The following is a 22,313-nucleotide window of genomic DNA, read 5'->3' as shown; positions in this document are numbered from 1 at the left end:
CATTCTTCGGTGAGAGCATGGTGTAGGTCTTATCACTCCTACTTAGCCTCGATCAGTGACTTACCTTTCTCGTCACAGGAATTGCTGCCCGAGAGGTGGCCCAGGCCCTGCGATCACTCAGCCAGGCTGCCCGTGGCATTGCAGCCAACACCTCGGACCCGCAGGCACAGACTGCCATGCTGGAGTGCGCTGGTGACGTCATGGATAAAGCAAACAACCTCATCGAGGAAGCACGAAAAGCAGTGGCCAAGCCTGGTGACCCAGAGAGCCAGCAACGTCTGGCCCAGGTGAGAACTGGGCCCCAACACCCTCAGCAAGTTCTTGGCACATTGCTGAGGCCAGGGAAGCATGCAGAGCTAGTGGTAGCTACAGTGCATGGGTTCTGGGAAAGGCCCCTGCAGTGCAGCACTGCTGGAGGAGATGTGCATGTGACAGTGGCTGTTCTTGCTCTCCACAGGTGGCCAAGGCAGTGTCTCAGGCTCTGAATCGCTGTGTGAACTGCCTTCCTGGACAGCGGGATGTGGATGCTGCCATCCGTACGGTGGGCGAGGCCAGCAAGAGACTGCTAGCCGATTCGGTGAGTTCAGCCAGGCCAGGATGAGATAGGGAAGCTTTGCAGTGATGATGTGAGCTAATCTATTCATGCTGGATTCCTCCCTCTAGCATGTCCCTAAGTAGCCTTTCTATCACGAAGGTGGATTTCAGGGGTATATTGACATCTTCAGTGGTGTCAGCCTTATCCAGGACACACTGGGCTTTGTCAGGACTCATCAAACAGCAGCATGCCAACTGCTGTCTGCTACCTGTTCGTGCTGAAAATTCATGGTACTGGAGAGCAGGGCAGCTGCTCTAGGGTTTTTTGGCCACAAACAATGTGTGCTTCTAGATGCTATATTTTCATCCTCCATCTCTAACTTCTTCCTAGTCTCTCTAGTGCTCCTAATCTCTCTCTCTCTGCCTCCAGTTCCCACCCAGCACCAAGAGCTTCCAGGAAGCGCAGAGCCAGCTGAATCAAGCAGCCGCAGGACTTAACCAGTCTGCCAATGAGTTGGTGCAGGCATCACGTGGCACCCCTCAAGACTTGGCCAAGTCATCTGGCAAATTTGGACAAGACTTCAATGAGTTCTTGCAGGCTGGAGTAGAGATGGCCAGCCTGTCCCCGGTGAGAGCAAATGCCTGTTGTTCATGACGCATTGTGAACTGTCGTATCATGAGAGGCCTTTGGGTGCCCAGGAGGATGTTTGACTGTGGACATAGTAGCTGGGGGATCAATGGCTAAGGATTGCCATGAGTGGCTGTGGCTAAAGCAGCCAGTGAGGTGGGGTCTGGGGATAGACTAAGCTGCAGTAGCAGGGGAAGAATTGGCTTGGGTTGTTTTCTGTAAGTGTTAATTGGCAGTAGCAAGGATACAACAGCAGGCAGACAAGATGGGTTAAGGGAGCATGCTTAGCCTGGAAATCACTGGAAACTGGGGCCAGGCTGCTGACAGACCCAAGGTGGAGGCTGGGTGGACATGGAGCTTAGAAACCTGTAGATGACTCTTCTTGGCTTCTTCCAGACTAAAGAAGACCAGGCGCAGGTGGTGTCAAACTTGAAAAGCATCTCCATGTCCTCCAGCAAGCTGTTGCTGGCTGCAAAGGCACTTTCTGCTGACCCCACAGCCCCCAACCTCAAGAATCAGCTAGCAGCAGCTGCACGGTAGGAGGAACTGTTTGCTATACATAAAGGGAGATGGGGAAATGCCAAGGGCTTATTTGGGGCCTGCAGCAGAGGGAGGCAGAATCTAGACTTGGTGCTTACCTCCATGGGATTCAGCTTGCTGTGGAGCTCCCCGAGACCACTTGTCTGTAGTAATCCTGACCTGACTGCTCTATGATAGTCTGTCAAAAGAGGTAGACCCTGAAGGAGGGTAGGAATATCCCCTAGCCAGAACCTCTACCTGTTTGCTACAGCCAAGACATTCCCCGTGGCCAAATCAATGAGCTGTTTGCAGTAGCAGTGGATGAAGGCAGTAGAGCTAGCATTAATCTGTGGTTGTCTCTCCTGTACTGGCAGAGCTGTGACTGACAGCATTAACCAGCTGATCACGATGTGCACCCAGCAGGCACCAGGCCAAAAGGAGTGTGACAATGCCCTGAGGGAGCTGGAGGTGAGAAGAACAAACAAATATCACAGAGGGGCTCAGTCGCCTGGGGTTTCTCTTTTGTGTGGGCTTGACTGGGTCAACACAAGGTAAGGTGGAGGCTGGAAGCATCAGGTGCTAAGATCACTGGGGTAGGAAGAGCGGTAGCTACGTCACATTGAGGAAGGAGGGAGCAAAGAGATGCCAGGGCACTGGCACAGGAGGTGGAGAGCACAGACCCTGCTACGGTGAACACATCCTCTGTGATCTGACTCTTGTGTCCCTGCAGACGGTGAAGGAGCTGTTGGAGAACCCCACTCAGACTGTTAATGATATGTCCTACTTCAACTGCCTCGACAGTGTCATGGAGAACTCCAAGGTGAGCCCTGAGCTGGGAGTGGAGCTGGAGACAGAGGTGTGGGAGGAGTGTGAGGATAGAGGGGTTTAGGAGAGATGGAGACAAAGAGGATGAAGGGAAGAGCACTACCTCACCTGATTCCTTTTCTTCAAGGATACAAATACGCTGTTTATGAAGCACGGTGAGCTCTGAGCCTGGGAGCGCTGTACAGGACGGGGATGTAGTCACTAACTGGTGGTTGATGTCTCCTGCAGGTTCTGGGCGAGTCCATGGCTGGGATTTCCCAGAACGCCAAGAACAGCAAGCTGCCAGAGTTTGGAGAGTCCATCAGTGCTGCCTCCAAAGCTCTCTGTGGCCTCACAGAGGCAGCAGCTCAGGTGAGATGTGCTCAGTCCCAACCCCTTGTATTATACCTAGTGCTTAATTTCCACAGAGCCCCTCCACTGGCTCTCAAAGCTTGACCCCATAGCTCAGTAATTGGAGAAACCTCCCTGTGCCACCCACCTCTGCACCCCGTGCCTGCTCTGTGGCTCTGGCTGCCTCTCCCATTGCAGGCATATTCTCACATCCTTTCTCATGTTCCCAGGCTGCTTACCTCGTAGGTGTTTCAGATCCCAACAGCCAGGCCGGACAGCAAGGCTTGGTAGACCCCACTCAGTTTGCCAGAGCTAACCAAGCCATCCAAATGGCCTGCCAGAACCTGGTGGACCCTGCCTGCACACAGTCTCAGGTGAGTACAAGATGGGGCACTGTGGTGAGCGTTTTCTTGGATGAAAGGGAATGAGAGACTAGCTGGAAGAGCTGGGTCCAAAGAGTTGGCTGAGTTTGTGGCTAGTGTCTCATCAGGCCTCATTAGCTGTACTGAGAACCAGCTGGTAGCTTTGCCGAAACAGTGACAGTCGAGATGAGAGGTTGTATGGGCGTACAGGACTTTGATTCTTCTAGGGAAGCACAGGGTGATAGCTGACGTTTGCCTGCTTTGTCCATCCTCTGCACACCCTGCTGCCCCTTGTGGACTTGGAGTTGGTGGGAAGGGAGAGATGTAGGTGTGGGGAGAGAGAGATGCTGGGATTCTGCCACAGTGCTTTTCTGTCACCTGACATAGGTGCTGTCAGCAGCCACCATCGTAGCTAAACACACCTCAGCCCTATGCAACACATGCCGGCTGGCCTCCTCTCGCACTGCCAACCCTGTTGCCAAGCGCCAGTTTGTCCAGTCGGCCAAGGAGGTGGCCAACAGCACAGCCAACTTGGTGAAGACTATCAAGGTATGGTCTCCCTGTCGAGATGTTGTGGGTGGCCCTGCAGAAGTGGGCAGGGTCTAGGCAACAGCTGGGGGGAACTGAGACATGGTTGAGTTTAGGTAACTCCCTGGTCTCTCCTGTGTGCCAGGCTCTGGACGGTGCGTTCAACGAGGAGAACCGGGAGAGGTGCCGTGCAGCCACAGCCCCTCTCATAGAGGCTGTGGATAACCTGACAGCCTTTGCCTCCAACCCAGAGTTTGCTACCGTTCCTGCCCAGATCAGCCCTGAGGTGAGATCCCACGGGGGCAGGGAGTGGACAGCCAGGCTGGGATGGGAACTACTCAAGGATGGAGAGGAGCTGTACTCAGCAATGTGAGTCACTGGTGAGCTTGTGATGGGGCCCTAGCACAGAGCTAGTGCCTGGAGGGGATGCAAGGAGGCAGTAGAGAGCCTTGGGCTTAAAAGGCTGCTCCTTGGCCAGGACTGCAGGAGAGGGGGTAATGTCTCTCACATAGGCCCTCGCACACCTGTCTGTCTGGGTCACTGAGCAATGATCTCCCTGCACAGGGACGCAGAGCCATGGAGCCCATCATCTCTTCTGCCAAGACCATGCTGGAGAGCTCTGCTGGCCTTATTCAGACTGCTCGCTCTCTAGCCGTCAATCCCAAAGACCCACCCCAGTGGTCGGTGCTGGCTGGCCACTCTCGCACTGTCTCCGACTCCATCAAGAAACTGATCACCAACATGAGGTGAGTGTGCTGTGGCCGGGCCATCTCACTGCAGCCTGCACCCTCAGCCATGGCTCTGTTTTCACTTAGAAGTACCTTGTTTGGGGGATGCTCTGAGTAAGCATCCCTGAGACATTTTGACTCATTTTGCTCCTGTTCTTCACTTTGACCACTGCCTGGGGACAGAAAGGAAGATGCAGTCCTTCCCGTACAGCCCCAGAGCTGGCATTGTAATTCTACAGCATTAAGATGGGTTGATTGTGGGGGATGGTGCCAGTGTGTATGGGCTGGGTGGGGTTGTGGTACCTGGCTTGGATTCTAGGTTGCTCAGGGTTAAGGAGAGAGGTCCTGCCCTTCACTGGCACCAGCCAGAGTTTGTGGTGAGAGTGTGGCATTGAGCCTGCCAACACAGGGCACACTTGGTTGTGGTACTGATCCATCTATGATGCAGGGACAAAGCTCCTGGACAGAGGGAGTGTGACGAGGCCATCGAGGTCCTGAACAGGTGCATGCGGGAGGTGGACCAGGCTTCCCTTGCTGCCATTAGCCAGCAGCTCGCCCCCCGAGAAGATATTTCCCAGGAGGTGAGTGGGAGACATGCTGCTCCAAAGCCTTCCCAGCCTCATCATACCAGTCCCCTGTAAATGTGAAGTGCCAAACACCCAGTATGTGTTTCCATAGTCCTTGCTGGCTTCCTCTGCTTTCACTCTGGGCTGCCTTGCTGCCAAATCCCCATGTTGCAGGGTTCCATCCAAGCACAGGTCAAGGCAGGCTTGTTTCAAACTCCCTTGTGTGGGCCATGCACTGCCCCAGAAAGGGGAGCTTTGCCTTGCTTCCCCCAGCCTTAACTCCTGCCAGCACGTCTCCCTTCTGTGAATATCTGAGGCCAGATAGTCATCCAGTCAACCAGCACTTTAGAACCCTATGATCCTGTTGCTTGACGGGGACAAATATTCTTCCTCCCCATCTCACAGCAGAGCTCTGTGACAACAGTCCTGCTGTAGCCTCATGCAATGTGCTGTCTTTCCACCAGGCTTTGCACAACCAGATGATCACAGCTGTTCAAGAGATCAATAACCTGATTGAGCCAGTGGCCAGTGCAGCCCGAGCTGAGGCCTCCCAGCTGGGACACAAGGTAACAGGAGGGGCAGGGATGGGGACCTGTTGATTAGGCAAGTAAATGTGCATGGAGGTGCTCACACTGAGACAGAGGCTCTAGCCAGCCTGTGGTAGAAGGTGCTGACACTAATGCTGTTCTTCCTAGGTGTCCCAGATGGCTCAATACTTTGAGCCACTCATTATGGCAGCTATTGGAGCTGCCTCCAAAACACCCAACCACCAGCAGCAGATGAACCTCCTGGACCAGACTAAAACACTGGCCGAGTCTGCCCTGCAGATGTTGTACACAGCCAAGGAGGCTGGTGGGAACCCCAAGGTGAGCGGGAGGTACATGTTTGTGGCATGTTCTCCTTTGCATGTGGATGAAGTATGAGAGGCTTCAACATGTGCCATGTGGAGTACGTATGTGTGCTGGACATAGAGACCTGAGGAGAGGCAGTCTGTCTCTCGGGACATACCATAGTGTGTACCTGTGTGTGGATGTGCGTAGGATAGGGGTGCAGCATCCCCTGTGGGTGGGAAGACTGGGGAGCAGCTGCCTTCTCTCACTCTGGCTTGTCATTGCAGCAAGCTGCCCACACCCAGGAGGCTCTGGAAGAGGCTGTGCAGATGATGAAGGAAGCCGTGGAGGACCTGACCACCACACTGAATGAGGCAGCCAGCGCTGCAGGTGTCGTTGGGGGCATGGTGGACTCCATCACCCAGGCTATCAACCAGGTGAGAGGGCCAGGTTGAAAGTGGGAGTGGGAGAGAGAAGGAGTCAGAGTTAAACTGTACACTGGGCACTGTCATTGCTCATTCTCCTGGGGATCCAGACACTAAATGCTGCTTGGGGAGGAGAGGAAACAGGGCATTGAGCTTAAACACGCCAGAAAAAACAAGTAGAGGTGCACACTGATAGGTTTGCCTCCTTGGAGCTCTAAAGGTCAGACTGAGGGAGGGAATATTCAGAGCAGCCTGGGGCCATTGTGAGTTTAGGCCCCGGCAGGTTAGCGTGAGCCTCCTGCTGTGGTGTACAGTGAAGGAGGGTCTATGGGCTGGGGCTGGAGCCAAACTCTCCTGATGTTCTCTTGCAGTTGGATGAGGGGCCAGTGGGTGAGCCGGAGGGGTCCTTTGTGGACTACCAGACCACCATGGTGAAGACAGCAAAGGCTATTGCAGTGACTGTGCAGGAGATGGTGAGTGCTGGGGCCATCAAGCAGGCCATTGCCTCCTATATGCCCCGGCTCAAGTAGGGAAGGAAACATACAGTGGGGCCATGGTCTCACCCACCTTGGGGGACACTGCCCTCCTTGCTTGCCTGCCCCAACATTTGGTCTGTCTGACTTCTGCTCTTCTTCCACCTGCAGGTCACCAAATCCACCACCAACCCAGATGAGTTGGGCATACTGGCCAACCAACTCACCAATGACTATGGGCAGCTGGCACAAGAGGCCAAGCCAGCTGCACTCACTGCTGAGAATGAGGAGGTAGGACCATTGAAACCCGTGAAGTCTCCCAATAAGCATGGGGAGAAGTACCAGCATATGTCATAGGAAAGAGCAGGATTTCTTGAAGTGTGAGAGCAAAGATCAGGAGGCCTTCAAAGTTCCTGTCAGAGGAGAGAGGAGGCAGCATATTCAGACCTCCACTGCAACTGTGTGTGCAAATGTGGAGCAAAGCCTCATTTCCTTTTGGCAGGACAGCAGTATATCTCCTGAATAAGAGGACTGGCAGAGAGGGGCGGTGTTGGGAAGTCCTATTTGGAGTGGGGGGTGGTTGGCGTTTCCCACTGGGTATCACAGATGCAAAGGTTAGTTCCCTTCTGACTCTCTCACATGCATGTTCACTTCCAGATTGGCTCCCACATCAAGCGCCGGGTGCAGGAGCTGGGTCATGGCTGCGCTGCCCTGGTAACCAAGGCTGGAGCCCTGCAGTGCAGCCCCAGCGATGCCTACACCAAGAAGGAGCTGATAGAGAGTGCACGCAAGGTTTCTGAGAAGGTGAGCAGCCCAGAGGGTCCCAGAGAGGGTAGCAGGAGAAAGGAGGAACAGTGTGGCAAGGCAGGTAGAGGGAGGGATGTTGGATCAAGCCCTCTGAGCCACCATGCTGCGTTCTCCCATGGCCCTGCTGGGCTCTATGTGCACTCTCAGCCACACTTACCCTGGCACAACTTGACAAGGTGGAGGATAGATTCCCCCTCTGACTGTCTAGGCTCTATACTAGCAACTTTTGCTGTGAGGGGCAAGTGCAATGTCCAGGTGCTACTTGCTGAACTGCTGGCAATGACTTGCTGGAGGAGACTTAAGTTCTACAGTGATGTCAGCCCAGGCTCATCTAAATCACCCCTTTTAGTGGTATGTATAGCATTTGCTGCAGCTCTAGGAAGCCTGCAGCTTGTGTTGGGTAGTAGATCTCTGCTGCATCTTTTGCTGGTATGGTAGAAAGGATCCTGTCTGTGAATCTAGAGAACATGCTTACTAACAGACAAAAACATGGTTAAAAAAATTTTCCATGATTTGCAGGTAGATCTACAATATTTGTAAGCAAGACCACAAAAACAAAACAAACACTTTGTTTATACTGCCTGACCTGTGTCTGCATGCTCAGGGCTTCCTGCAGGTTCTTTCTTTCCAAGAGTGCTTTTCATCAGGAAACTTACTCTCCTATGAGTGTTTGCTGAAGTAGAGAAATAGAGTTTAACAGTTAAAGAAGGAAGGAGCTGTAACATTCTGATACCCATCATTCAAACTTTACTCATTTGGAAGTTATTGTGGTCCTATATCTCCTGTACCTCCAAACATGATAAGTACAAATATACAAGTATATTGTATACAAATATACAATACAAAATACAAAGGTGCAAAATATAAATAAATGAAAGCTAACAAAGGATGCTCAAACTGCACAGTTTGTTTACCCTTCTTAGCTTGAAGCAGTCTTGGGGAAGTGTACAGTATGTGTACAGAACATGTACAGTAGGGGCTGCCTGAATTTGCTCTACTCTCCAAGTCACTCTGCATGTTTTCTTCAGGTGTCTCATGTGCTGGCAGCCCTGCAGGCTGGGAACCGTGGGACGCAAGCCTGTATTACAGCAGCCAGTGCTGTCTCTGGCATCATTGCTGATCTCGACACCACCATCATGTTTGCCACTGCAGGAACCCTCAATCGGGAGAACTCTGAGACCTTCGCTGATCACAGGTACTAGGGCTGGAGATGCAATACCTCATCTGGTCGCTGCCCAACTAGAGTTGAGGGTCAGGCTGTGTCCCCCAGTCTCCTATCTATCTTGGCGTTGTACCATCCCCAAGGAGACCTGCAAGGTCCAGGTCACACTGACTCTGCTTTCCCCTCATTTCTTACGTACAGAAGGCAGGACTTAAGGTCTTTCTAAATCCCTGACACACACATGAATAGTGCTCTCCCTCTATAGTGCAGCACCTGGCCAGGCTCTTGACACATTGTTCCAGAGTGGCTACACAAGGAGTGTGTGAGCATGTAGAGAGCAGGTGCTAGTCTATCAGTCCTTAACATGCTGCATAAATGCACATGTACAGGGGTGTATTCTCTCTGACCCTTGTTCTCCCCAGGGAGGGCATCTTGAAGACAGCCAAAGCTCTGGTGGAGGACACCAAGGTGCTGGTGCAGAATGCCACAGCCAGCCAGGAGAAGCTAGCCCAGGCTGCCCAGTCCTCTGTGTCCACCATCACACGCCTGGCAGAAGTGGTGAAACTGGGTGCTGCCAGCCTAGGCTCTGAAGACCCTGAGACTCAGGTAGGAGGGGATGTCTGGGAGGAAAAGAGGCTGCTTATAGCTTTCTTGAGGGGTTTGGAGTTGAGAGTTTAGGGTGTCATATGGTATTCTGGGCTAGACTCTGCATGTCTCGGTGAGGACTGACTGGGTTTTGACTGGTGCCAGCAGAGCTGGCTCAGCTGGACTCTGGGTACACTGGGTACATGCATACCCAGACGTGTTTCACTCTTGGGCCACCGCCAGCCTCAGTGTGACTATCTCTAAGCCATTATCCTGGCCTTGCTTTCCCTAGGTGGTTCTGATCAATGCCGTGAAGGATGTGGCCAAGGCACTTGGAGACCTGATCAGTGCCACTAAGGCAGCTGCTGGCAAAGCTGGAGATGACCCTGCTGTCTACCAGTTAAAGAACTCTGCCAAGGTCTGAATTGGGGTCTGCTGGGCTGATGGGAGAGAGAGGATGGGGCAGGAGGGCTGGAGAAAGGGTAGGAGGCCTTCTGTCTTGGTCTGGGGGCAGGTGAGGAGCTGGGAGGCAGATTCAGGGGGAAGGGGGTGGGCACAGAAATGATGGGGACACAGCATGAAGAGGAAGCAATGCTGGAAGAAGAAAGTGAGGTAATGTGACTGGGGTATAGGGAAGGTGTGAGTTTGGGCCAAATCAGTATGGAAGAAAAGATGCTGGCAGCATCTGAGAGCTTGCATGGGACTTAGCCTGGCTCTTTTCTCCCTTCAACAGGTGATGGTCACAAACGTCACTTCATTGCTGAAGACAGTGAAGGCTGTTGAGGATGAGGCCACAAAGGGGACGCGGGCACTGGAGGCCACGATAGAGCACATACGCCAAGAGCTGGCAGTAAGTGTGGACTGGGCTCTGAAACAGGCAGCCTTGATGCCTCAACTGATGTCCTATCTGCCGGCTACCTTTACAACTCACCCCTGCTCTCATCTTACAGGTCTTCTCCAGCCCAGTGCCTCCTGCCAAGACCTCAACTCCAGAGGACTTCATCCGTATGACAAAAGGCATCACAATGGCAACAGCCAAGGCTGTGGCTGCTGGCAACTCATGTCGGCAGGAGGACGTCATTGCCACAGCAAACCTGAGCCGTCGTGCCATTGCTGATATGCTGCGTGCCTGCAAGGTACTGTCTCATGGGTTGGCTTTGTTGATAGGGAAGGGATGTGAGTCCAGCACAGATTTGTGGGGGGCAGCATGCACCCTACCGGTGGCTGCAGGTGCCCTGGCACAAGCCCGGTTGTTGTTCAGGGCTGTGTAGGAGCCATCTGGATGTGAATAAGGGCTCACTGTCTCTGTTTTTCAGGAGGCTGCCTACCACCCGGAGGTGAGCGCAGACGTGCGGCAGCGAGCGCTGCGCTTCGGTAAAGAATGTGCTGATGGTTATCTGGAACTTCTGGAGCATGTACTGGTGGTGAGTGTCTCTACCCCTACTCCCACAGTTTGCAGAGGCAGCCCTTGGACACCAGGGTGCTGCCCAAATCCCCAAATTCCTCTGGGCTCTGCAGCTTCCCTTCTAGATCCTTTCTCACGCTCCCCCTTGCTGCCTTTCTGTGAGCTGCACGTAGTCAGACCCAGGTTGTGGGACTGAAGGCAAGGTGAGGAGAGGAGGTGGTGTGTCATGGCCGCTGGTGTGGAGGTCAGACTGCCTGATCCAGGAAGGCCTGTTCTTCAGTTCCTGGCATAAAGAAGAAACCTGCTTGCTGACTTGAGACTGCACAGCATGCAGCTCCACACAGGCTGCCCACTAAGTCTTTATTCAGTGCTCCTGGGGAGTTATGCAGCTTTTCTGAACGCTGTGCTGAGCAGCTTCAGTGCTGTAGTGCCCTGGGCTAGTTTTGTTAAAGTTGCTTTGATCTGAGCTAGGCAGTGGCTGTCAACTCATCTTTGAAGAGCCAGTGCTGGATTCCTCTCCCACTCCCTGCCCCTGTACTTAGTGTGTGGCCTCATCTCCATCCCTGGTCCTGTACAAGAAATCTCCCATTTTCCCTGATTGCTTAGACTGGCAAAATGAAGGAGAGCAGGGATGGGAGTGCTCCTTGTAATTACTTAAAGAAGCAGATGTCGGAAAGATGAACAGTCTCTAAAGAGAAGTATTTGGCCGACAACAGATGGAGATTAACTGGCCGTAAACAGATGGAGGCAGGAAATTCGACAACACGGGAACAAAATCCTGAAACAGCTTCCACTAAGGGTGGTGGGAGTAAGAAACATCAGCTAGTGTGAAAGCAGAGCTTGTTAAGCTTGTAAAAGAGAGTGTTAGATGAGCTGTGCCTGCAGAGGCAGAGCTGTTGACTGCAAAGGCCAGCTGCACCTTTTGGATCCACTCTCCCTATAGCTTACTCCTCCAGAGTAATTCAGTTGACTGCTTTAATTAGCTCTCTACAAGATCAGTGTGGTTTACATGAAGCAAATTAAGAATGGATTAGCCAAGGGATTGGAAGAAGGGATCCAATGAAGTAGTTCCAGTAGTTTGCATTTTTGGCAAGATAGTAAAGATAAAGCTGAGTTTACTGGAAAGTTGCACAAAACCTGTGGAGTTTTCAATAACCGTGGATTACAATAATGAAAAATAGCAAGGACTTGACTAATTTGGTTAAATGGGATTGTTTAAACGCAAGTTGTTCAGGTTCACTAAAAGTAAGGCCAGAGAGCTTATGTCATTTAGTTTCCTGCAAAGAAGGCTGAGTTCCTTTAAGGAGAGCGTAACTAACGCTGGCAGAACAAGATAAGGTGGGCAGGAGCTGATGGCTGGAGACTGAAACCAGACACAGGTGAAATCAAAGTTTTACCTGAAGGAGATGACCGCTGGGATACAACCCCAAGGGAAGCAGTGGGTTTTCTGTGCTCTGAATCTAGATCAAGCATCTTTCTGGAAAATGCTTTAGCCACACATAAATCATCACAGCCAAGACTGAGGTACTAGGTGAAATTCTCTGGCTGACCTGTTGTTAACGGATGATTGGGCTGATAACTTAGTGTAGCAATTCTCAAGGTCGGTCTAGTTGCAGAAGTGTACTATTTGGCTGTATTTGGGGTGTAATTGTCCAAATGACATGTGATGTCTCTTTAATAGCAATCACATGGTACATCTCGTACAGTGTTCATTAGGGGTGCGTTTTAGTAAGCTTATAGCCTCTAGGGTACATTTAGCTCTAGACAGAGACTATTTAGCAATTTTAAATACATTGTTAGAGCAGACAACAGAGTTAAGAATATGGCACTTTGGCTGGTTGTGCTTATGATAGCAAACTGGCTGTCACTGTATGCTGTCAGTTTGGGGATTTTTGACCACAGGCAAATCCTGCACATTTACTGGGATGGCACCACACAAGTCCAGAATGAAATTCCTGTAAGAATCAACTCTGGAGTCCCACACCCGTCACAGCATACTGGTCTGTGAAGGCAGGAACCAAAAACACTGGTCACATTTATGAGAGGGCAGCAGGTTTCTGGAGAGCAGTGAGTAAAAAGGACACGGAGGTGCTGCTGGGGCAGCTAGCTGTGGGCTCTCATGGGCTGCTGTAGCTCAGGGAGCAGAGCTGGTTCCTGTCCTGTCTATAGGAGATCTCAAGTTAGATTACGGATGTGACTCTACCCCAGCAGCAGCAAGACCGTTGCTGTATCAGTGGGATACATCCATCGATATGTTCCCATCCCTTTGGGAACTGACACCTCATTCGGAGTGTGAACAAGAGGTTGATGAGAGTTCAGTTAAGAGCTGCAAGAGTTATTTGGTTCTGGATGGAAAACATGTCTCCTAGCAAAAGAGTAAGAAAGTTAACATATTTCATTGGGGAGGGGAAGGAATTTGAACCTCCATGGGGAATTGGTATTTGGTAACAATAGGCCTCTGTCACAAAAAAAAAAAAAAGAAAGAAAGAAAGAAAAATTTAATAGCTGAAAACTGTAGTCTGACAGTCTAGAGTGGGTAGAAATAAGGTGCAGAAGGGGAAGAGGAGGACAGCCGCTCCTTAGCTGCTCTGGGTGTAGGTGGGTTTCCAGCCCTCGGAGGCTCTCAGTCTAGACGGCGTGCCTCGTCCTGGGGTGACCCTGGCTCTGCACGCCCGGCCGCATGCCTGGGGAACCGGGCAGAAGTACGAATGTGCGAATGATCGTAGCACTGCTCCTGACCCGGTACCTCTGATCTTTTGTTCCGAGTTCTTTTTTTTTTTTTTTGGCCTCTCCTTGCCCCTTCTCTGGGGAACAGCCGCCTTTCCGTGCTCCCTACCACACCTTTCCTTGCCACTCTCTCCCCTCCGCTTCCCCTCCGCTTGTGGCTCCCGCAGGGTTTGAGCCCACCCTCCTAGTGCCCAGCATGGCTGTCGGAGCCTGCAGGAGCCTTGCCCCGAGCGCACCCTCTTCTCCAGCGCGTTCTTGTCCGTGTCAGGGCGTTCACTGTCGTCTTCTCTCTCTTCTCTGTCCTTTCCTTTCAGCCGGTAAGGTGAAACCTGGTGTGATTCCCGGTATCTAACTTCTGCACGAGCCTTGGTCACAGCGTGTTTGTGTGCCCAGCCTGATGCTGGGGTGGCACTGTGTGTGCGTGCGTGTGTGTTTTTGTGCATGCACGTGGACTTTTGGAAGGACCCTGCAGTCTCTGTCTGCGTGTGTACTCACACCTGCTCTGGCTGACGCTCGCCGTGCGTGTCGCGTGAGCCGGGTCGGGGTGCGCGCGGGCCGTGCCGTGCCGAGTCTGGAGCCTGCTCTCCGCCCCGCCTGTGTGACAGGTGACAGGGAGCTCTGCCGTTCATGCATACGCGGCGAAGCAGGACTCTGTGCGCACGTGCACGTGCGCGTGGTGGGCTGGGAGGCCTCGAGTGTGCTGTGGTGTGTGCATGTCTGGGCTCCGGGGGAATGTGCTTCTCCTCAGGGCTCCTCCGGCTGCCCGTATAGGACTGTTGTGAGAGACTGGGATGTGGCACCACTGTCCTCCCCTTCATATCCCACATTTTGCAGCCAGACTTCCAAAAATGGGGAAAGGGAGGAGAAAATGATTCTGGGCCTTGAAATGCTTTGGAAGAAGAGGGAAATCCTGGGGGAGGGGATGGATACAGGAAGAGACTGTAACTTAAACCTGCAAAACTCATTGCTGCAAGATGTCCCAGAGGCGATGAACTCCACTGGGCTAAGGAAAAGATCATCTTTTTCCTGTGCAGAATGAGACTGGCCAGTGTCACTTTAGAAAGCTGCAAACGACTGATACGTACACAGGGAAGGGGCAGCACCTGGCAGGGGGGACTGGGGAACCCACCATCCTCCCCTGGGGAGAACACCTCGAATAGACTAGGAGGGACTCCTTGCAGTGCCGTGGCTGGTGGGTGGCACTAACAGCAGCGCGAAACTAAGATGGTTGGGCCCCAGGCAGGACTTTCAGACTCTGTGCCAGGCAGATGTATTTTGGGAGTGAGGGGCAAATACAGGGTTGTTGAGAGCCTGCAAGTAGGGTCACACAGGGGAGGAGAGGTTATGGACCCATCACCTGCTTCATGCTGTGCCTACGTCGCTCATATCTGCTGCTTTCCCGCAGATCCTGCAGAAGCCGACTCATGAGCTGAAGCAGCAGCTGGCTGGATTCTCTAAACGCGTGGCCAGCTCCGTCACTGAACTCATCCAGGCTGCTGAGGCCATGAAAGGTAAGCCCATATTAGGGCTAGTTCCATCTTAGGGACAGAATCTAGGGCCACAATTACGGTCTGGGTCTGAGTAGCTAATAGGAGTAGGTAAGGTGAGAGCCTGCCCCATCCCCACAGGTGGGAGTGAGTGGGGCTAGGGATTACGAACGGGAATGAGGCCATGTGCAGGTTTACCCTATGTCTGTCTTGATTCCTGTCTCCTGTAGGGACTGAGTGGGTTGACCCAGAAGATCCCACTGTCATTGCTGAGAATGAGCTACTGGGGGCAGCGGCTGCCATTGAGGCTGCAGCCAAGAAACTGGAGCAGCTGAAACCGAGGGCCAAGCCCAAGGTAGTGGTGCTGAGCCTTGCCTGATGCCCTGTGCTGAGCTTCGAGCAAGCTGAGGGCTCTCCTATCTGTGTATCCATCTCCTTCCTCTTCCTGCACTCCTACTGCCTCGCCACATCCCCAGCTGGACCTTTCTCTGGCAGCGTCTTCCGCTCTGTGTCCCACAGCCATAGTTCCTCTCTCCATCTCCATATACGTGCACCCCTCTGCCCCAATGCCAACTTCTGTAGCTTCCTGCCCTACCCTGTTTCCCAGCACCCCTCTCTAGGACTCATACCCCCTATTTTCATCTTCAGCAAGCAGATGAGAGTCTGAACTTTGAGGAACAAATTCTAGAAGCTGCCAAATCCATTGCTGCAGCCACAAGTGCCCTGGTGAAGGCAGCCTCAGCAGCCCAGCGAGAATTGGTGGCCCAAGGGAAGGTAAGGCTGGAAAGGGGATAGAAATAGGCAGCATGCAAGTCTGTAGTGAAGCACTGTATGTGCAGTTATGGAGTCCTGAGCTGTGCTTTGGGTCTTGGGCCTTCCACAGCCCATGGTAGGTGAGCTCACACAGAGAACAGCTCAGAGACGCTGTGGCAAGTGTGGCTGGTGAACAGCATTTTCCCTCTGCACACCACCCCGAGGAAAGCCAAATGTAGTAAGGATTATACTGGAGGAGGAAATAGGAGCATGAGAGATAGTTCAGAGATGTGTGAGGAAAACCAGCAGGCAACAAATCAGCCTCCTCATGGAGATGCACAGCAGTTAGTCTAATTAACACAGTCAGAGAGCCCAGCTGATAGGGGCTCACCACAAATGTGATCCCAGGGGCCCTGTGTCAGGCAGACAGGTAAAACTAGTCCGGTGGCTGCAGGCATGAAGCTGATTTTAAGAGATAAGGTGCAGAGATTTAACAGAAAGGGCAGATAGATCTAAGGCTGTGGTGGGTTCTCCATTACAGTCATCTTTTGCTTGAGACGGGGTGTGTTTCTAGAAGAACTGTTCCTGTTCCTGCTGCTGGGCTTTGATGCAAGAGCTGGTCCAGGGAAGAGCTGAAGGCCTGTGTAAAGCGGAGCATTAGTTTAATCCCTTATGGCCTCAGGGTCTGTGGCTGTGCCTCCCTGCCCTTTTGGCAAGACAGCTCCAGGAGAGGATGGCTGCCCCAGCAGCGCTGACATGCAGCCGAGGTACCTGTGCTGCGCCAGGCCCAGGGGCATGGGTCCTCAAAGCCTGGGAACCTGAGGCCTGACCTGCTGCAGGACTTGGTGGCTGCACAGGGAGCAGCAAAGGCAGGTGCCACCAGGCAGCACTACCTGCGGCAAAGGGGATATCCTGGGAGTGGGCAGCAGGGCAGGCTGGGGACACTGCGGTGTGCTCTGCTCACTGCTCTCGTGTCCCGCAGCAAGAGATGCAGCGAGGGGGCAGCGAGACTCACTCCTCTTCTCCTGGCTCACAGGTGGGCGCCATCCCAGCCAATGCAGTGGACGATGGACAGTGGTCCCAGGGACTCATTTCAGCCGTGAGTATTAAGGACGCATGTAGTGTCTGTGAGCTGGGGAAGATCCTTCTCGCAGGTCCTGCTGCAACCATGGGGACGCTGTGCCCTTGTGCTTCTCCTCTGTGGAATAAGCAGCCCATTTCCTGCTTCTGCTTCCACCAGCTGCATCGCAGTGTGGGAGCTGCTGGTCTCCATCCCATGCTCCCCTACCTCCCTGGGCAAATGCTCTCCCAAGGAGGCTCCCACATCCTCTCTAACACCCTCTCTACCTCCAGGCACGCATGGTGGCTGCTGCCACCAACAATCTGTGTGAAGCCGCCAATGCAGCAGTGCAAGGCCATGCTAGTGAAGAGAAACTCATCTCGTCAGCTAAGCAGGTGGCTGCCTCCACAGCGCAGCTCCTGGTGGCCTGCAAGGTGAAGGCTGACCATGATTCAGAGGCCATGAAGAGGCTCCAGGTGAGTCCCAGTCTGCCTCTGTGCACCTCCTGCACTAATTGGCTCCTTCCAGCTCCTGAACATCGAACTGAGTGCTCAGGGGGTGGGTAGAAGTGAAATCAGAGCATGCAGGGAGCTTAGCACAGGACAGCAGCACAGCAAAAGGGTATTTGAGCAGAGGCGTCTCCCCAAGGCTCCCGCTCCCTGCCTGCGTGCCATCGTTGGAGGCTTTCTCAGGGCCTGCACCGTGAGGGCTCCCTGCTGGAAGCAGAGGTTGAGCAGAGCTGGCTCGGGCAGCTCAGGTGAGTGTGCGTCAGCCGCCGCTGCTCCCTGCGCTCTAAGGGAATGCCCGTGGCCTGCTGTGAGCCTACTCCTGCCCTGAGGTGGGTGCAGCGTGCCAGGCCTGGCGTGCTGCCCCAGCCAGGCCTGTGTATCTTGCCACAAATGACTGCTACTAGCCACGTCAGTGCTCCTGTGCACCAAATCAAGGGCATGTTTGGGCACTGTGGGCCCCCACCTCCCCGGCTTGGTGACTGGGCCTGTCACGGGAGGGACAGGGGAAAGTAGGGTAACCGTAAAGTCCTTGGAGGCTGGCGCCTAGCACAGGACAGTGGTGGTTACTGGGGCATAAGCTCCAGCTGGCTTGGATTTCACTGGTTAACTGTGTGCTGTGTGCTCGGCACACATGTAATCCTGGGCTGCTGTACTCCGGGGCTGGGTTACTGAGCCTGGAGGCATTCAGACCTAATCGCCTGGCGTGGGAATGATTGAAATGTGTGCACTAGATCCCTAGCATTCGGGAGGGTAATGTTTGGGCCATGTTTTGTAGTGCCTTGCTCTGACATTCGGGGGTTAACCCTCAAGGGCCATGTCACACAAGGGGTTAATGCCTGCACGGGTGGCTCCTTGGGGCCAAAGATTGGGGAGGGTCAGCCAGACCCCTCCAAAGTCCCTGCCCCGCTGTTCAGATGGGACTGGAGCAAGGGACTCCGTGTCTGCCCGGCCTGGGACAGGACTCCCCCTGGCCCGGGAGCCCAGCTGGGAGCAGCAGTGCCTGAAATGGTCATGAGCGGGTTGCTGAGGCGACGCGCAGCTAACCATGTAAAGGAATCTGCGTGCAGCTCCTGGCGCGCCGGCCGCCGCTCCTGCCTGGCAGCTCGGCCCGCCCACGGGTCTGGCCCGTCCTGGCCTGGAGGAAAGCGGAGTTCCTGGGCTCCTGCTCCACCTGGCGCCCATCCCAGTCGGGGGACAGGGCTCCCACGCCACCTGGCCCCCATCCCAGGCAGGGCTCCCCGAGCTTGGGCACGCTCGTGCTTTCTGACTCAGTCCGCATCCAGTCCTTGTGCAGTGGCGGGCCCCAAGCCTCCCTGAGCACGTGGCAACCCACAGCGCTGTTCCCAGTGCCTTCCCCCTGCCCGCAGCCTCCCTTCTCGCCTGCGCTCCCGGAGGCCCGCTGATGCCTTGCTACCCCACGTACCGGAGCCTCGTCTCCGTCCTGCTCCCTCCCCTCTTTCCTTTGTGCTCCACGGCCGGATCTTTCCTCTGGCCCTGATGCCTCCTCAGCAGGTCTGCACCCTGGGGTGCCCCTGCGGTGTCCCTGGCTTCATCGTGCCTGGAAGCGACAGGAGAGGATGGCCGCTAAGAGAGCGTCTTGCCCCGGAGTGAGGCTGTGCTCAGCGGGCTGGGACTTACACTGCTGCTTCTCCCTCTTGCCCGCTCCAGGCTGCTGGCAATGCTGTGAAGAGGGCGTCAGACAATCTGGTGAAGGCAGCCCAGAAAGCGGCTGCCTTCCAGGACCACGATGAGACTGTGGTTGTGAAGGAGAAGATGGTCGGGGGAATTGCACAGGTGAGGAGCGGGGCTGTTCTGTGTGGGACGGAGTCAGCTTTGGCTTCCAGCACAGCCAGAATATGTCCTATGATCCAGCAACACAGGGCACCTCTCCAGAGAGCCTCAAAAAATGCTGCAGGCAGGGAAATTGCACCCATCCTACCCACCACCAGTTAAGTGGCGAGGATTTACAGTCCTCCTACTGCTTGTAGTAGCAGGCACCACTAGTGAACACGCTTGTACCACAGTCCCAGGCTTGTAATGCTGATCATATCAGCACCATCCCTGCAGCCAGGACGTGTGTGGGACAGAGCACAGGGCAAGAGCTGAGAACTGCCCAGCATAGGGTGACACAGGTCCCAGCTCTGTCTCCTAGATGTGATCGGGCTCAAGCCGTGAGCGTACAGCTGAGACCTGCACATGCCGCGGGTGTTGGGCTACTCTCCCTTATCCCCCAAGCACCACAGTCCTACCGTGGTGGTTCTGCCACAGCTTGGAGAAACAGCAGCTCTCCTGCCCAAGACGCCAGCTCAGGGAAGCTGTGGCTGCGATGTGAGGAAGCAGAGGACTGTGCAGCAGTAAGGGAGCCTAGCAAACAGCAGCGCAGTATGTTGATGCCCCAGGAACCTGCCCGTGCCCCCATAGCACATTGCTCCAGCAGAGGCTCTGTCCCTAGTCAGTAGGTGGAGGGAGCTACGATCCCACGGGCTCTTACTGTGTTCTTGCCGGCAGATCATCGCCGCCCAGGAGGAGATGCTGCGCAAGGAACGGGAGCTGGAAGAGGCCCGGAAAAAGTTGGCCATGATCCGGCAACAGCAGTACAAGTTCCTGCCGTCGGAGCTGCGGGACGAGGAGCAGAACTGAGCCGTGTGCGACTGAGCTGCTCCTGGGCAGAGCCCTCTCGCCACTCACTGCACAGACTGCTGCCGCCGGCTCCTATTTAAAGAAAACCCACCTCGAGCAAAGGGCTGCCTTGGATAGACTAGAGCTCTGCCTGCACCCAGAGCACCAGGACTAACTGAGACACTGCTCACCACTGCCCCAAGCAGGCGCTGCACCAGCAACTCTGCTTCGCCGCCCAGCCCACCTTCCCACGCGCACGTGTGTCCGCACCACGGCAGGGGCACGGCTGGAGTGGGAGCCTCTTCTGGACCGGCTCAGGGCTTTCCTCGGGCCTGCGCTGCGCAGCCGGGGCTGCAGGGTGCCTGGGGCCGGAGAGCCCGCTGCGGGCCTCGGGCTGCGGCGGGCCTCGGGCTGCGGCGCGCCCAGCCCGGCCTCTCCCGGCCCTCCAGACCTTTGGGGATTTCCCGTGTGCCTTTGTCGTTCTCTTTCCAGCTCTTCTCTTCTCCCTCTCCCCTGCGTGGGAGGGGGAGAGACTGGTGTCTTGCCCCCTCTCCTGCCCTTGGGGGGTAGGGAGCAGCTCTGCACCTTCCCTTGCTGACTTCTCGCACAGAACCGCCTTTCACCTTCGATGCCTTACTGCTGGCTGCGTCTCCCTGCCCGCCGCGGCTTCCCCCGGAGGCACCGAGCCCCCTCCGAGAGCGTCGTCTTCAGCCCGAGCCTCTCAGCAGAGGGGCCAAGCGCCGGGCTGCCGTGCCTCCGCTCTGGGGCGCGACGGCTTGGCCCCTAGAGCCGCTCTCCGCCACGTCGCCACCTTCCTGCGGGGCCTTACCTCCCCCGCAGTCCCCGGCCAGCTCTGCCCTCTTCCTCGTTCCCAAGTGCCTGCATCATTTCCCAAGATCTTTGGTATTTTTGTAACGTCAAATTTCTGTAGTAAGGAATCTGCAGCTTTCAAAGTTCATTTATTGCCCTGCTCGTATCCTCCCCACTAACCGCCAGCCCGAGCAGCCCCAGCCTGTGCCTCGGAGCCCCGGGGGTGCCGCAGGCTTGCACCGGGGCGCCCGGTCCCGGAGCCCGGCTCCCCACCCCTCCTTGGCTCCGGGACACCCGGTTCCCTGCCCCCGCCGCCCCCTTTCCCTTGCACTTGCTGAGGCTTCTCTCACTATTTTGATACTTTAAGCTTCCCATATTAAAGGTTAAAGGAAACCAGCTTCCCCCAGTGCTCCGGGGGGAGGGGGGAAGGGAGATGTTGTCTTGGAAAGACGCGATGATCAATAAAACTGGTTTTCCTGCTTTTGGGGTGCGTGTGTGGCTGTCCCACGCCGGGGCAGAGACGGGCAATGCCCCCCTGCGCGCGCCGCAGAACCCAGGCAGGGAGCCACGAGCCTGGAGCTGGGCTGCTTCAGGGACGAGCGGGTAGCTCCGGTGGGGGGCAAGTCGTGCGTACAAATCACAGGGGAGCAGCGGCTCGGAGCAGCTTCCTAGCGGGGGCTGCGGGCCTCGTTTGGCTGCGGGTTTGGCACGCCGGCCAGGGCAGGGGGGGATGGCAGCTGCCCCCAAGGGGACGTTTGCCGCCAGGGCCCTTCGCTTGTGCTGCGCAGCAGGTTAAGCCCGAGCGCTGACTGGGTTCGCCGGCACCGGCGCTCCGGGGGGGCAGGGGGGAGCTGCACGGGTGCTTAGACAGCACGGAAAATATTCGAAGCACGTCCAGCGCCAGGCACCCGCGGGCCGGACCCCTGCTGCCAGCCATGTGGCCGGCCCCACAGGTGCTGCTGTGGGGGGGCGGTGTGGGAGGGGGCTCCTGCGGGGTCTGCGCTCCCGGCTGGCCTCCCGCGAGCCGAAAATATCCGCAGGGCCGATGCCCCACCGATGGTGGTGGGGGAGGTGGGGGCACTGGCACCTGGGGACGTTCCCAGCTCGTCGAGGAGCACCCGGACGCCTCCGGCTCCCCGGCGGTCCAGGGGCAGCCGGCCGCGTCCCCACGAGCGGCGCCGGGCGCCGCGGGCTGCCGGCGCTGAGCTCAGGCCCCGAAATAGCCCCCCGGGGCCGGCCCCGGCGGGCGGCAGCTGCCGCCGGCCCCTTCCCCACCTGTTCCCGCCCCGTCACTCAGCGGGACTCGGACGGGACGCGCGGGCGTGTGTGTGTGTGTCCCCCCCCCCGGGGGGCATCGCCCGGCACGGCCTGGGCCACGGCCCGTTTCGGAGAGCCGCCCGCCCTCGACGGCCGGAGGCGGAGGCTCCTGCGGCCGCGGACGCCTCGCCCGGGCGGCTGCCGGGGGAGCCGCGCTGCGAGGCCGCCCGCGGCTCCTCTTCTGGTCCCCCCCCCCCCCCCCCCCGGGCAGCTCCAGCGGCCGCTCGGCCCTGGCGAGAGGCTGGCGGCCGCCGGGCACGACGCCCCGCCGCCCCCGCGCCGCACCGCGCCGCGCCGCCGAGCCCGCTGCGCGGCTCCCGCGCG

The 22,313-nt window shown here is 55.8% G+C and overlaps 1 protein-coding gene across 1 annotated transcript in view; it reads left to right on the top strand.

Annotated features, from left to right (window-relative positions):
* TLN1 (talin 1) overlaps positions 1-21,152 on the top strand; it is a 60,702-nt gene extending 39,550 nt beyond the window's left edge. The window contains exons 27-57 of the mRNA XM_062600660.1: positions 79-287; positions 458-577; positions 965-1,162; positions 1,559-1,698; positions 2,056-2,149; positions 2,412-2,501; positions 2,735-2,857; positions 3,067-3,210; positions 3,586-3,747; positions 3,872-4,012; positions 4,291-4,472; positions 4,903-5,035; positions 5,485-5,586; positions 5,716-5,886; positions 6,138-6,287; positions 6,647-6,748; positions 6,920-7,039; positions 7,406-7,552; positions 8,584-8,750; positions 9,140-9,323; positions 9,595-9,720; positions 10,036-10,152; positions 10,253-10,438; positions 10,619-10,726; positions 14,840-14,945; positions 15,152-15,276; positions 15,570-15,695; positions 16,711-16,773; positions 17,028-17,210; positions 18,912-19,037; positions 19,752-21,152. Coding sequence (XP_062456644.1) covers positions 79-287; positions 458-577; positions 965-1,162; positions 1,559-1,698; positions 2,056-2,149; positions 2,412-2,501; positions 2,735-2,857; positions 3,067-3,210; positions 3,586-3,747; positions 3,872-4,012; positions 4,291-4,472; positions 4,903-5,035; positions 5,485-5,586; positions 5,716-5,886; positions 6,138-6,287; positions 6,647-6,748; positions 6,920-7,039; positions 7,406-7,552; positions 8,584-8,750; positions 9,140-9,323; positions 9,595-9,720; positions 10,036-10,152; positions 10,253-10,438; positions 10,619-10,726; positions 14,840-14,945; positions 15,152-15,276; positions 15,570-15,695; positions 16,711-16,773; positions 17,028-17,210; positions 18,912-19,037; positions 19,752-19,883 — 4,277 coding nt within the window. The 3' untranslated portion in view covers positions 19,884-21,152. The remainder of the gene's footprint in view (positions 1-78; positions 288-457; positions 578-964; positions 1,163-1,558; positions 1,699-2,055; positions 2,150-2,411; positions 2,502-2,734; positions 2,858-3,066; positions 3,211-3,585; positions 3,748-3,871; positions 4,013-4,290; positions 4,473-4,902; positions 5,036-5,484; positions 5,587-5,715; positions 5,887-6,137; positions 6,288-6,646; positions 6,749-6,919; positions 7,040-7,405; positions 7,553-8,583; positions 8,751-9,139; positions 9,324-9,594; positions 9,721-10,035; positions 10,153-10,252; positions 10,439-10,618; positions 10,727-14,839; positions 14,946-15,151; positions 15,277-15,569; positions 15,696-16,710; positions 16,774-17,027; positions 17,211-18,911; positions 19,038-19,751) is intronic.
* Positions 21,153-22,313: the final 1,161 nt, after the last annotated feature.

This window comes from Rhea pennata, chromosome Z (assembly GCF_028389875.1).
Source record: "Rhea pennata isolate bPtePen1 chromosome Z, bPtePen1.pri, whole genome shotgun sequence".
Lineage (NCBI taxonomy): Eukaryota > Metazoa > Chordata > Aves > Rheiformes > Rheidae > Rhea > Rhea pennata.
The sequence above is the reverse complement of the archived record's forward strand: the minus strand, read 5'-3'. Positions and strand labels throughout refer to the sequence as shown.